At 41.7% G+C, this 15112-nt stretch overlaps 1 protein-coding gene across 1 annotated transcript in view; it reads left to right on the forward strand.

The window, feature by feature from the left end:
• Nucleotides 1-15112, forward strand: part of LOC113981736 (nipped-B-like protein) — a 129903-nt gene that overhangs the window by 51254 nt on the left and 63537 nt on the right. Inside the window, exon 8 of the mRNA XM_027709302.1 lies at nt 5701-6333. Within this exon, the coding sequence (XP_027565103.1) occupies nt 5701-6333 (633 nt within the window). The remainder of the gene's footprint in view (nt 1-5700; nt 6334-15112) is intronic.

The following is a 15112-nucleotide window of genomic DNA, read 5'->3' on the forward strand; positions in this document are numbered from 1 at the left end:
GGTACTTTCTTAACCTTTCTACCTCCTCTCTCAGCTCCACCACCAGGTTGAACAGATCATCCACCTGGTCACACCTCACCCAACTGTCATCTCTACCGCCATCCAATACCAGTGTCAAGCTCTGGTTCTCCCTGCAGCCTGAGACCTGGATGGCTGCATGTTTCTGTGGGAGCTCTGTCTATGTCACCACATTGTTTCTGGCAAGTGCTGAGGACATGGGTCCCTGCCGAGTGCTTGCCATACCCGGGCTCCTCCTGAGAGGGTGTCGACCACCAATTGAGCTCTGGAGCCAGTAGGATGACTGAGCCCTTCCTGTATGTCCTGCCGTGCAAGCTAAACTAAACTAAGTTCATGCCTAGGCTTCATGAACAAAGATTTGGGAAGGGCTCTACCCACATTTGTTACAAGCATGCTGGTGGCTAAAAAGGCCAGTACGAGATAGACACGTCCGATTGCAAAAGGCACAGCAGAAGGACTCCTTAGGTGGTATATTCTGCAAGACACGGTTCTTTCTGCGTTGTCTTTTCTCCTCAAGAGTGATCCTGTGTGCATTCTCAAAGGAAGCAGCAGCATTATAGATAGTCTGTCTCCAGACCTCCCGATTGGAGGTCAGAGTAGACCAGTTATGTTGGTCAATATGGCCAAGGCTGAGATGTTGCTTCAGGGAGTCCTTGTTTCTTTTCTTTGGGGCTCCTCTCATGCGGCAGCCAATGGCAAGTTCGCCATAAAGCATGATCTTAGGGAGGCAGTAATCCTTCATCCTTGAGACGTGTCCTGCCAATTGCAGCTGTATTCTCAGCAACATGGTCTCAATACTTGTGACTGCTGCTTGTTCTAGAACAGATGTATTGGTCACATAATCTGACCAGTGGATGTTTAGGATTGTACGGAGACAGCGTTGATGGAAGCATTCTAAGAGTCGCAGGTGGTGGCAGTAGATGACCCATGATTCGGATCCATATAAAAGAGTAGACAGCACAATGACTCCGTAAACACTGATCTTGGTACTTTTCTTCAAGTGTTTATTTCGCCATACTCTTTTATGGAGTTTTCCGAAAGCACTGTATGCCTTTGCTAACCTGTTGTCTATCTCTCCGTCAATCTTACCATCCGAGGAGATGAGGCTACCTAGGTAATTAAACTGCTGGACTGATTTGAGCTCTGATTGGCCAGTGGTGATATGGGGATGATGGAGGACTTCCTGAGGTGCAGGTTGATAGAGAACTGTCTTCTTTAAACTGACTTCCAGCCCAAAGAGCTCAGCAGTGTCTGCAAAGCAGGATGTTAAACGCTGCAGAGCTACTTCTGTGTGGGTGACAAGGGCGGAGTCATCACCATAAAGCAGCTCCCGGACAAGATGATTTAAGGTCTTAGTGTGGCCCTTCAGTCACCTTAGGTTGAATAGGCTTCCATCAGTACGATATCGAATGTAGATACCATCCTGATCATCGAGGTCTGCCGTGGCCCTTTGGAGCATCATGCTGAAAAAGATTGTGAATAGGGTTGGTGCAAGAACGCAGCCTTGTTTCACACCACTGGTTATTAGGAAGGGTTCAGAAAGTGCATCGCCATATCTGACTTGGCCGTGCTGATCCTCATGAAGTGAGATGATCATTTTAAGGAACTTGGGGGGACATCCTAAATGTTCCAAAATCTGCCATAGACCTTTTCTGCTCACAGTATCGAAAGCCTTGGTGAGATCAACAAAGGTTACATAGAGACCTTTGTTCTGTTCCCTACACTTCTCTTGCAGTTGTCTGAGAACAAATACCATGTCTGTGGTACTCCTGTTGGCTCTGAAACCACATTGGCTTTCAGGTAGAATTCCTTCTGCTACACCAGGTATTAGTCTGTTCAAAAATATTCTTGCCAGGATTTTGCCAGCAATGGAGAGCAGAGTAATACCACGGTAATTTGAACAGTCTGTTTTAACTCCTTTCTTCTTATACAAAATGATGATGACTGCATCTCGAAGGTCTGATGGTAGTTTGCCTAGTTCCCAACAGCGCACCACAAACTCGTGAAATTTAGCATGGAGTGCTTGACCCCCATGTTTCCAGATTTCAGGTGGAATTCCATCAAACCCAGCTGCCTTGCCAATTTTCACCTGCTGTATGGTCTTAAGGGTTTCTCCCAAAGTGGGGGCAATATCCAATTCATTCTTCACCGGTTGTTGTGAGATGGACTGAATTGCTGAGTCTTGAACTACACGGTTGGTACTGAAAAGAGTCTGAAAGTGTTCAGACCATCGATTCAGAATGGAGGTTTTATCTGTCAGAAGCGTTTGACCATCAGTGCTGAGTAGAGGGCTTTGGACCTGGTATGTAGGCCCGTATGCTGTTTTCAAGGCCTCATAGTATCCTCTGTGATCACCTGTATCGGTACATAATTGAGTTTTCTCAGCTAGATTGATCCACCACTTGTTCTGGATGTCACGGAGTTTCTGTTGGAACTTGCTGCATGCAAGATGAAAGGCTGCTTTTCTTACGTGACATGATGGCAGTGCAAGGTGTGCTTGGTGAGCAGATCTCTTCTTCCTCAACGATTCCTGGATCTCTTGATTGTTTTCATCAAACCAGTCCTTGTTCTTCTTGAAGAAGAACCCTAAGGATTCTTCAGAGGACTGCTGGATGCTGTTTTTAATATGGTGCCAAAGTGTTTCAGGACAGGGATCTATAGAATCTATGGAATGATTTTCAAACCTAGTTTGAAGATTTGCCTGGAATCTGTCTCTCACTGTGGCTGACTGGAGATTGTTAACTTGGAGTCTCCTCCTTGGGATACTGCCCCTTTTAGGTTTGGACTTAAGATTGAAGTTTACAGCGCACAAGTCGATGGTCTGTTTGGCATTCTGCACTAGGCATCATGCAGGTATGATGGACATCGTGGACATCTCTCTGTTGCACCAAGACGTAATCAATGAGGTGCCAATGCTTAGATCTAGGATGCATCCAGGTTGTCTTCAGACTATTTTTCTGCTGAAAGAGTATTAGTGATGGTGAACTGTTGCTCCGCACAGAATTCTAGCAGAAGGCGACCATTATCGTTGCAGTTTCCGACACCATGCTTGCCTAATACTCCTTTCCAGGCTTCAAAGTTCTTTCCTAGTCTGGCGTTGAAATCACCAAGGATAATGATCATATCATCTGCGGGCACCTTTTGGGTAAGGCAGCGCAGGTCAGTGTAAAATTTATCTTTTTGGGCAGGGTCAGCTTGGAGAGTTGGGGCATATATACTAAAGAGGACAACATGTTGCTTGTTGTTTAGTGGAAGGTGTAGGGAGATAATGCGGTCAGAATGACCTGTTGGCAGATTTTCGAGTTTGGGAACAATGGAGTTTTTAATCATGAAGCCAACTCCTGAAAGATGCCTTTCGGTTCTGGGTTTACCTGACCAAAGAGTGTGTAACCGACGCCGTGTTCTCTAAGGCTGCCTTCCTCGTGGAGACGAACTTCACTGAGAGCAGCAATGTCGATGTTGAGACGTGATAGTTCGTGGGCAATTAGGGCAGAACGATGCTCAGGGCGTCCACTATTTGCAGAATCAAGCATGGTTCTGATGTTCCAGCATGCTAGAGTCAGTTTAGGTGCACCTTTGGAGGCAGGTGTATGCCTTTGTCTTTTGATCTTTGTGTGACTGCATTAGTAGAAGATGCCCGTTGGCCACGGTTAACCAGTCGGGTGAAGGGGGAGATGAGCTTTGGTTAGACCACCTTTTCTAGGCCCCTCTCTGAGTGGAGCAAGCAGTGCTCTCCTTGAAAAAGGCTGCTTGGACATTCCGAATGCTGCCCAAAGAGACTGTCATCTCCGGTCAGTCTCTAACAACAGTGAACTAAGATAAGCTAAACTAAGATAAACTGCCCTGCCCTGCCCTGCCCTGCCGCATTTTGTTCGCCTGAACTCCCTGGAGCCGTTTAAGTCTGTCGCTGGGTTCCCTGGTAACGCCCATGTCATTTCAGCCTCACGCACCGGTTCCTAACTCGTCTCTCGGCATTTGCCCAGGTTTCCTTGACTCTGAAAAACTCCTGCCCTTCTCTTTCTAGTGCTCGGCCCCCAGAATTTACCATAGTCACTGCTGCTGTTGCTTGTTTCGCTGCTGTCGCCACTTACCTCACCTTCTGACTTCCTCAAGTCTACCCAAAGATAAAAAAACCCACCTTATCTGTTGCTGTAGTGTTATTTTTCAGCATGAGAAATACCACATGAATACAAATAAGAACAATCTTGTCAAATTTACTTAAAAGTTTAGGACAAGTCACCTTTATTTGAAGTGTAACTGTGAAAAACAGTAAATGTTCCATTGTTGCAACTTCCTAAGTATTTATTTAAGAGATAATTCAAGAGTAAGATGTCAGTAAGATCTCTTTGAAAAGTTTTGAGTTGCCTCTAATATTTGTAGAAACAAAGATGCAGCCTGTATTTCCTGAGTGGTAGTCTTTGCCTTAAAAAAAATTAGTAGTTAACAGTTTCTGCTGTACAGTATACTGAGACAATGTAAATAATTGTCTAAAGAGGCAGTAATTAGAAGTGTGTGTGTATGGGGCATCACAAGAATAGGAATCTCTGGTGGAAGGCAAGTGAGAGATCTTCATAGGGTATAGCCAGGTCTTCAGTACTAGTGATTGAGTGTGGTATCTAATTTGAGGAGGGGAAATGGAGTAGTGGAAAGATCTTGGGAATCAGGATGAGTCAAAACAGGGCTTCCCAACATTGTGGATTTTATTGGCAGAATATAGAATTGTTCCTGATAGTCAAGAAAGGGTAAGATAAACCCATTTCATGTCCTGCTCTCTACATACAGAAGTATCCTTTTTTAAGACAAAAATTATAGCTCAGAATTATAACTGGGACAGGTTGAAAAGCTTTTCTGTTTTTCTAAGCTTTCTCTGGGCTAACAGTTATGGGGAGCTGGTTTAATTTGAGGAACAAAAAATGTCATGTGATTAATTGGAGAATGCTTTTAATAAAAAATGTTGTCTTTTAAAAATTTCCCTAGATGTACTCAAAGCCTGAAATGAGTGCATGTAGAAGTAAAAATTCATATGTTAAAAAAAAATAGAAAAAAAAGAGTGGAGATAAGGCAGGGAACAATAGAAAAAAGCTCTAAGACAATTAGTGGTTTTTAGATAGTAATGAGTGGGGGAGGTTGGAATGAGTTTACCTAAAATTTAAAAAGAGCCCCAAAAATCCAGAAGTTGAAAATTAACTGTCAGAATCAAAGTTAAGGAGGTTGTTTATGTTTTCATTTTTTAATATATATATTTTTGGTTACTTAAAAATGTGTGACTGAAATGGCTAATGCCTATACACTGATCAGTAAGCCTTCATCACTGGACCTTATTGAGAATCTTTTTGGTATTTCCTTTTTCTGTAGCTAACGTACTTTCATTGACTATTTTCTAATAGTTGATATTCTGAACCTGCAGGTAATATTTTTTTTATGGTGTGTTTTTTGTTTCATCTTCTCTGAAATGATCCCTTCTCTACCTGCAGTGGACTGCTAAAATTCCTAGGAAATGCACTGCAATTATCTGAATTACATCTTGATCTAGGAATGATGTGCTTCCTACCAATCTCAGACTTTTTGTGAACAGAGATATATGTACAAATACATATTGAAATGATGTAGGTTATATTTAGTGTGGTTTTATATAAACATGTAACAATATAACTGTTCAGTTTTTCTGAATTATTATTCTAGGATCAAGACAACCTTTAATCCAACAATCTCAACCTCCACCTTATTCATCACCTAGAGATGTTCCCCCAGACATATTGTTAGACTCTCCAGAAAGAAAGCAAAAGAAACAAAAGAAAATGAAGTTAGGCAAGGATGAAAAAGACCAGACTGAAAAAGCTGCAATGTATGATATCATTAGTTCTCCTTCCAAGGACTCCACTAAGCTTACATTAAGACTGTCTCGTGTAAGATCTTCGGATATGGACCAGCAGGATGATATGCTTTCTGGTTTGGAAAACAGCAATGTGTCAGAGGGTGATATTCCTTTTAATGTGCAGTACCCAGGACAGACTTCTAAAACACCCGTTACGCCACAGGATGTTAACCGCCCATTAAACTCTGTTCAGTGTTTGCTGCAGCATGAACAGACAGCGTTCCTTCAGGCACAACAAGTGCCTGTTTTACAACAGAACACTTCAGTTGCTGCAAAACAACCTCAAACTCCTGTGGTACAGACACAGCAACAGGTTTCGCAACAAGGAGCTATATCGTCATATGATGAAGTAGAATTGGATGCATTGGCTGAAATTGAGCGGATAGAACGCGAATCAGCTATTGAAAGGGAGCGATTTTCAAAAGAAGTGCAAGATAAAGGTAAAAGGATTGTGTGTGTGTATACACTATATATATTATAAAAGTGTATATATATGCATATAGACCCCATATATATATATAAAGCCTTCCTGTCATTGTCACACAGTACAATTGTGTTTACTCAGTGTAGGAAGTTCTATGACATTCATCACCATTCCCCTTAAACAATGAATTATAATCTCTCATATATACATTTTTTAAATATCTAGCATTCTTTATTTGGGATCTTAATGGACGGAAAGGGAAGTTCTTATGTTTCAAAATTCTTTTTAAGCTACCCTTATTTTGAAGCGTGAGACTGAATGAAATACCATTGGCATTGTTTATAGTTTCTAAAATCCCATCAGTACCATAAGTAAAAATTTGTAATGTTTTGATAGTTTAACTATTAATTTACTACGTTGCCTAACTTAAGAAAATACAGGAAAACTCTTTTATGCCATTTCTATTCATATCCCAATTTGAAGCTTATGTGAAGGAAGTATTAGACTAAAATCATATCTACTCTTTTAAAGGCACTGTAACGATTGGATAATATATACTACTGTATTGTCTCTAATGTTTGTTCAACTGGATATTCATTATAATGTTGGCATTACAAGTTTCAGAGATCTACCATATATCTATACAGTCTCTAGCACAGAACCAGATAAACCTCTGAATTGTTTGCTCTTCAGTAGCATTACTGGTTGTCTTAACTGATTTCATTGATTCTATCCTCTGATTTTTTCTTTTCTTTTTTTTCTTTTCCAAAATTTTTCTCCATTTTCCTATTTTTCTTTTTCTTTCTTTTCCTCATTTTTTTGTTGTTAACTGGTTTGAAGGTCTTAGCCTTCAGAAATATCAAAAGTGGATGCAAAACCCACATGTAAATCTTGAAGATGTGTTTTTTAAAGTAGATAGTGATAGGTTAACATAAATATTTTTCAGAAGCTTCCTCTGTACTGTCTTTAACTCCTTCTAAAAAAAATTCTTTTATAGTATAATGCTAATTTGTTAGTGTAGTGGGTTGACCCTGGTTGGACGCCAGGTACCCACTAAAGCCGCTCTCTCACTCGCCTCTGCAACCGGACAGAGGAAAGTACAACGAAGGATCCATGAGTTAAGAGCTAGGAGAGGTCATTTACTGATCACCATCACTGGCAAAACAGACTCAAAGTGGGGATATTAATTGAATTTATTACTAACAGGATCAGAGCAAAAGAGTGAGAAGTAAAATAATCTTAAAAACACCTTCCCCCCACCCCTCCTTCCTTCCTTCCAAACTCTACCTCCTTTACCCCCCAGCAGTGCAGGGAGATGGGGAATGGGGTTTATGGTCAGTTGTTGTTTCTGCCACTGCTCAGAGAGAGGAGTCCTTCCCCCGCTCCTGTGGGGTTCCTCCCACGGGAGACAGTCCTTCACAGACCTCTCCAACATGAGTCCATCCCACAGGCAACAGTTCTTCCCAAACTGCTGTCTTGTGGATCGCTCCTCCATGGGGTGCAGTCCTTCATGAATGAGCTGTGCCGATGTGGGTCCCCCATGGGGGCCACAAATCCTACCCAGGAAAAACCTGCTCCATCTTGGGCCTCCCACAGGGTCACAGCCTCCTTCGGCATGCTCCAGCATGGGTTCCTCCATGGGCTGCAGGTGGGTCTCTGCACCCCAATGGTCCTCCATGGGCTGCAGGGGGACAGCCTTCCTCACCATGGTCTTCACCACGGGCTGCAGGGGCCTCAGCTCTGGTGCCCGGAGCACCTCCTCCCCATCCTTCTGCACTGGCCCTGGTGTCTACATTGTTGTTCCCATGTTCTCACTCCAGTCTTCCCTGCCTGGAATTTTTCACTGTGCAATAACTTTCTGTTCCTAAATATGTTATCAAAGAGGTGCTACTATCACTCCTGAATGGCTTGGCCTTGGCCAGCGGCAGGAAGCCCGTCCTGGAGCTGGTTGGCATTGGCTCCACCAGGCAGGGGAAGCTTCTAGCAGCTTCTAACAGAAGCCACCCCTGTAGCCCCCCTCACTACCAAAACCTAGCCACAGAAACCCACTACAGTTAGACACTCCCAATAAAAATTGGCAGAGTGGAAAACAGCACAAATTCTGATTTTAGAAGTTCATAGGTAAAAATAGTCTATTTTGGGCATACTTGAATGGAGGCAACTGAATTTACATCCGGTTTGGGTCTTTAACTAGCAGAGAGTAAACAAGTTTTCTCCCTATTCAAAGATAATTTTTTTTCTGTTTTTAAAGATGTCTGGAGATAGAGTGAGAGAGAGTATTTGTTGAATTTGTGTGTGTATAAATGTTCTTGTTGCAGTTATTAAAAGGATTAACTTTTTAGGTATTTCTTATTTGTTAGCTAAATCAAGTCTTGTTAGAAAACATTGTGAATATACAGAGAAAACAGGTGTTCACCTTAAAAGATATCTCTATTGCCTTTAATTTTGATTTAATGAAATGGTGGAATTGGTTACTTTGCTTACATTTCTACAAATTTTATTTACAGTGAGCTTGTGGTTTGTCTTCTACTACTTAAAAAGCTACTTTTATATTCCCATACTTTGAGTAGATTCTCCAGCACATTTTAGCTGAGAAGCATCTCAGAAAAATGCACTGTATTTTTGATGATGTACATCAGTCTTCACTTAGAGTGAGGCTAAAACACTCTTGTTCTGGCTTTCAGGAGATATTGAACATTAGTTGGGAAGTTTATTTACCATAATTACATAGCCATGGGCAGACTCTGATTTATTTCTTTTGGGGAAATAAGTGATTTTTATAGAATGTGATCTCTCACCACTGTTCAATATCCATATTACCAATTAAGGATTCCAACCTTATGGTTCCCTTCTACCTGCATCCTCTGGCAAGTCTCAGTTCTTCCTGAGTTCTTGCAATTGCTGTGGATCAGGTGCAAGAGTTGCTGCCTTATATTGGGCCAAATGATCACCATTTATTCACTGGTAGTAAGTTGCCCCTATGCCAGACAACAATTCTTTTCACTTTAGCTGCTGAGGTTTCAGCTATGAATTAATAGCATTGAGTAGAGGGATTTTTAGCAGTCTTGGGACAGATTTCCTGAAAAGCTGTTACCTTAAATATGATTCTTATTTTTTGGTAACACTTTTGCTATTGCTTGTAATTTTGTACTATGTCTACAAGTTGATACACTCTGGGATTGTTCTAGTTATAGTCATTTGGTTTGGTGTGACTGCAGGAGGAAGCTTCCTCTATTGTTCCTATGAGAATATGTTAGAAAAATATCCAGTAATTCCTAAATGTCATTCATTTTTGTGAAGTTGCTTACTGTATTTATGCAAAAGCCTGGCATTTGTGCATTTTAGTACATCTACTCTAACTTCAGATCACATTATATTAAGAAAAGAGCGTGCTTGTAGCACACAGTCTAATTAGAACAGGAACATATAGTGCTAGCTGATGCTGTACATAGCAAGTGTCCCTCTAGAGATTTTACTCTAGATGCTAGCACATGGTAAAATCTGCACGAAAGCATCTGCTTTTGAAATGCTTTTGAAAGCATTGCTGCTTTTGTAATTGAGGCATGGGGATACATATTACAATCACGCTACACTTTCTGTGTAGGCATGTGTTGTTGTCTTCCATAAATTACTTTGAGTAGAATTGTACTCACAAGTTTTCGTAGAAGATTAGTGATCTCTTTTGTCATTTTTTAGAATCATAGAACCATAGAACCATAGAATATGCTGAGTTGGAAGGGACCCACAAGGATCATCAAAGTCCCAACTCCTGGCCCTGCACAGGACAACCTAAGAATCCTACCATGTGCCTGAGAGCCTTGTGCAAATGTTCCTTGAACTCTGGCAGGCTTTGGGTTGTGACCACTGCCCTGGGGAGCCTGTTCCAGCACCCAATCACCCTCTGGGGGAAGAACCTATTCCTAATATCCAAACTAAACCTCCCCTGACACAACTTCAGGCCATTGCCTCAGGTCCTGTTACTGGTCACCACAGAGAAGAGATCAGTGTCTGCCCCTCTGCTTCTCCTTGTGAGGAAGTTGCAGACCCTGATGAGTTCTGACCTCAGTCTCCTCTTCTCCAGGCTGAACAGACCAAGTGACCTCAGCCACTCCTTGTATGGTTGACATGAAATCTCTACAGTACTATACTTCATCAGAGGTTTTCAGATGCTTCTTTTTTAACAGTAAGGCTTTGGATGGATATGGCATGTTCTTATTGAGGTTGGGAACCAGTAGTGTGGTGTAACTGTTTATTCCAGAGGAGTGGCAGTGATATTTTTTTGGGAGGTTCTTGCTAAAAATTATACAACTACTACACTTGCCTAAGGCAATGCTAAGGTCTTTTTTTTTTTTAATGCTGAGGTGCCTTTATAATGTTTGGTATAGGTGGGAAATGAAGATTGGAGTCCTTTGGAAATTATAGGACTTTCTGTAATAAATTCCTAATTCTAACAAAACTGTTAAAATATTTAGCTCCCACCAAACAAAGTCTCTCAAAGTAGGATGCAGTCTCCATTCCAGAGGTGGAACTAATACAGGGTTTTGCAGAAGTGTTGACTTCTTTGAAAAGCAGCATTGTTTTTCTGGAACCTTATAGCCATGCTTTTGCTTTCTGAAAAAGGAATTCTAAGTGCAAAAATCACTAATACAAAATCTGTCAGATTTGACTTAATGTCTCTCAGATATGCATAAGGAGAGATTTTAGAATATAGACCTTTTGCCTACATACTTGAGTGCTTTTCAGAGCTCTGTTTTTATTATTCTATCCTTTTGGTGTATTTGGATCTTGGATTAAGTGGATTATATGGTCTTTTCATCATTATAGAGAACTGCAAAATTTGAAAATTTGGTTTTGTCCTTGTCTTCTGTGTGGAAGGACAGAATTCCATCTCCTCTTCCTGCTTTTTCCATAAAGGAACTCTCTCTGTATTGATTATTTTGCAAGTCATTTGTCTGTATTTGTTAATTAAAAGAATGATTGCAGAGTTTGGCGATCAAGGCACTCAGCACTGAAAATTACAGTCTAATCCATCTATTATGTTTAATAGCTTTGTCACGGAAAACTAGGAAATAAACTCTAACCAATTTGTTGGGTTAGAAAGTTGACATTATTCAGTGCTGAAGGTACATGGGAATTGCTCCACAAAACATGTACATCAGTTATCAAAACTTTTAACTATTTATACATTTTAGCAAACACAGGAATTAGTGTTCATTGGCTACAAGTTACATAGTTCTCTTATTAGTATTCTATCTTCTATTGCTTCTCATGCTAATTAGTCCACATGCTCAGTTTCTCTCTTCTTTTGGGTCAGTGGGTTTCTTGGGTTGGTGGGCTATGAGTCAGTGGCAGAATTACCTTTTACCCAGTTGGAGCTGATTTCAGCACAATTACTGAGTTGTCTTTATTAGTTTCTTTTCTTGGGACTCCTGCCAGATGTCCTGATTGCCCATAAATCCTGCATTCTTTGTGTCCACTATCAGTGGTACATCCTTCTTCCCAAGCTTTGTTAACCTCCTCCTAGGTCTGAGATCATTGAAGCATGTCCAGCCCTAAACCTTAACAAGGCAATTCTACCAACAAATAATTTCACAGAATCACAGAATATGCTGAGTTGGAAGGGACCCACAAGGATCATCGAGTCCAACTCCTGGCCCTGCACAGGACCATCCCCAAGAGTCACACTATGTGCCTGAGAGTATCATCCAAAAACTTCTTGAACTCTGTCAGGCTTGGTGCTGTGACCACTGCCCTGGGGAGCCTGTTCCTGCACTCACCCATCCTCTCGGTGAAGAATCTCTTTCTAATATCCAACCTAAATCTCCCCTGACATAACTTCAGGCCATTTCGTCGGGTCCTGTCACTGGTCCCCACAGAGAGGAGATCAGTGACTACCCCTCCTCTTCCCCTCATGAGGAAGTTGTAGACTGCAATGAGGCCTCCCCTCAGTCTCCTCTTCAGGCTGAACAGATCAAGTGCCTTCAGCTGCTCCTATACAGCTTCCCCTCAAGGCCCTTCCCTATCTTCATTGCCCTCCTTTGGATGCTCTCTAATGGCTTAATGTCTTTCTTATATTGTGGTGCCCAAAACTGCCACAATATTCCAGGTGAGTCTGCCCCAGTGCAGAGCAGAGTAGGACAATCCTCTCCCTCAACCGGCTGGCGATGCTGTGCCTGATGCCCCCCAGGACACAGTTGGCCCTCCTGGCTGCCAGGGCACTGCTGACTCGTATTCAACTTGCCATCGACCAGGACCCCCAGGTCCCTTTCCCTTCACTGCTTTCGAGCATCTCAATCCCCAGTCTGTATGAGCATCTGGGGTTGCCCCATCCCATTCGTTTTCCCAACACATGAACATCACTTAGAGCTTGTTGGATGCTCTCTGTTTCACAGATTAAATCTCCCTTCTTGTTGATTAGACTTGAAATATACAAAGATCAAACATCAAAGAACATCCTTTCCTAAGAAAATTTATACATATTCCACATTTTGCAACAACTTCAGAACAAATGAGTCCATGGAACATGACAAGCCTCAGGTTTTCAATTCCCATTTCTTCCCTCACAGTGGCCTCTATATGCTCATCAGATAGTTGTCAATCAATACTAGATCATATCTTCTCTTTTGAAAGGATGTGTAATATCACAGATGGATCCAACTATTGTTTATCAAGACTCAGATTATTTGAGTTGATAAAAAGCAATTCAGAAGGGTTAATACAGAAAGGGATTATCTTTTTCCACAAGTTGACAAGAAGTACACCATCTTCTGCTTAGTTACATCAGGATAATGTTGAGGAATACCACTACTGCAGATAACTCTGTGTGGTGGGAAATGGCTGGAGCCCAGGGCAACAGCAGCGAACAAAGGGCACAGGGACCTGCAGAGCTGTCCAGGTGACCAGCCACTCAGAGACTCAACAGGAGCTGATGACTCAGCAGGAAGACCCCAGACTATCAGGCACACAGACTGTGAGGGTACCAAAGCCCAGGGATCCCTTTGTTGGGGTCCCTCCCCAGAGACACTGACTCGAGCTGTTATTATGTCTCTGCAACATGATTAAACTACTCAAAGGAACCAGGTGTCTGGGACTCTGCTGTGGGAAACCTGGGGCGGAGCTGGTGAGGTAAGCTTGTCTGACCGTGTGAGTGTGGTGTGTAGGGAGTCAAACGGGGCACCCGTTGGTTCACTGAAGTTGCCTGATGTAAAGGAACTTCAGTTCCAGCAGCAACAGTCTCTGGTGGTACAAGTGTGACTCCCAGAGTGACTCCTGAATGGTCAGACAGGAAAGTTTCCTTAACAATAACTTTCTAAAAAAAATAGAAATAATGAAGCTTCATGTACACTTTCTTCTAATCACTGTCAGTAGTCACAGTTTTGTTTATAGTCAAGTAGTTCAAAGCTAGTCAGTCACTTTCAGTCTAAACCTTTCCCAGAACATTACATTAAGTTCTTCTTGTTAACTGAGATTAAGATCTACTACTTAATTAATTTTCAGGTTCAAGGTTTCTACCTTAAGATCTTTCATGCTTTTCTAAAACTCCTAAATACTGTGAATCAAAAATATTTAAGATATTGATGTTAAAAGGAACTCTGAAACTTCTAGAAAGGGGAAAAGGGCAGATAATCCTGAAAATTACTTGGAAAAACAGAAATCAACCCATCTTTTTTCAGAGACTTTTTCAAATTGTTTTAGTTTTTTATTCAGATTTGCTAAATATTAATTTGAGCTCTTCCATACGTAGCAATGTGTGTTCATTGTTATATTTTAGGTTACTTCAAATACACTTTTATATGTTGCAACTGTCAGCAGATTAAGGAGTTTTACTTGTAAAAGGTGCTGTTTTCTGGAGTTTGCAAGAAGAGTCATGAAACCATTCATCACTAATGGGATGCTAATATATATTTTTTAAATTTAAAAGGATTAGAAGCATTTTTTAAATCACAGAATCAGAGAATATGCTGAATTGGAAGGCACCCATCAGGTTCATCAAGTCCAACTCTTAACCCTGCATGGGATCATCTGCAAGAGTCACACCATGTGCCTGAGAGTATCATCAAAAAACTTCTTGAACTCTGTCAGGCTTGGTGCTGTGACCACTGCCCTGGGGAGCCTGTTCCAGTGCCCAACCATCCTCTGGGGGAAGAATCTTTTTCTAATATCAAACCGCCCCTGACACAACTTCAGACCATTCCCTCAGGTCCTGTCACTGGTCACGAGAAGAGATTGGTACCTGCCTCTCTGCCTCCCCTCATGAGGATGTTGAAGACCACAATGAGGTCTCCCCTCAGTCTCCTCCAGGCTGAACAGATCGAATGCCCTCAACCACTCCTCATACAGCTTCCCCTCAAGGCCCTTCACCATTTTCATTGCCCTCCTTTGGACACTCTCTAATAGCTTAGTATCTTTCTTATATTGTGGTGCCCAAAACTGCCACAATATTCCAGGTGAGGCTGCCCCAGTGCAGAGCAGAGCGGGACAATCAAACCTACTCATTTCTTTGGTTTTTTTTTCCCCTATATATTTTACCTCTGAGGATCCATTTTACCTACTTTGGAATCTTACTGTAGATTCTTTGAATTAGGGAGAAGTGAAGCTGTAATAATTTTATTTCCAATAATTGGATCAGTTAGGGGGCATTTGGATGCCTCTTGTGGGCCCTTCTTTTTTTAGTTCGTTTCAAGCCCATAGGAGCAGACACACCCATCCCAAGAGTGTGAATCTGCCGGAGCAAAACTCAAAACTACATTTATAGGTAAGTAAACTTTTTCTCTTACCTTTTAAGTTCTTATTCA

Source organism: Neopelma chrysocephalum, unplaced genomic scaffold (assembly GCF_003984885.1).
Source record: "Neopelma chrysocephalum unplaced genomic scaffold, ASM398488v2 Primary Assembly neopelma1_96738, whole genome shotgun sequence".
NCBI classification, from domain to species: domain Eukaryota; kingdom Metazoa; phylum Chordata; class Aves; order Passeriformes; family Pipridae; genus Neopelma; species Neopelma chrysocephalum.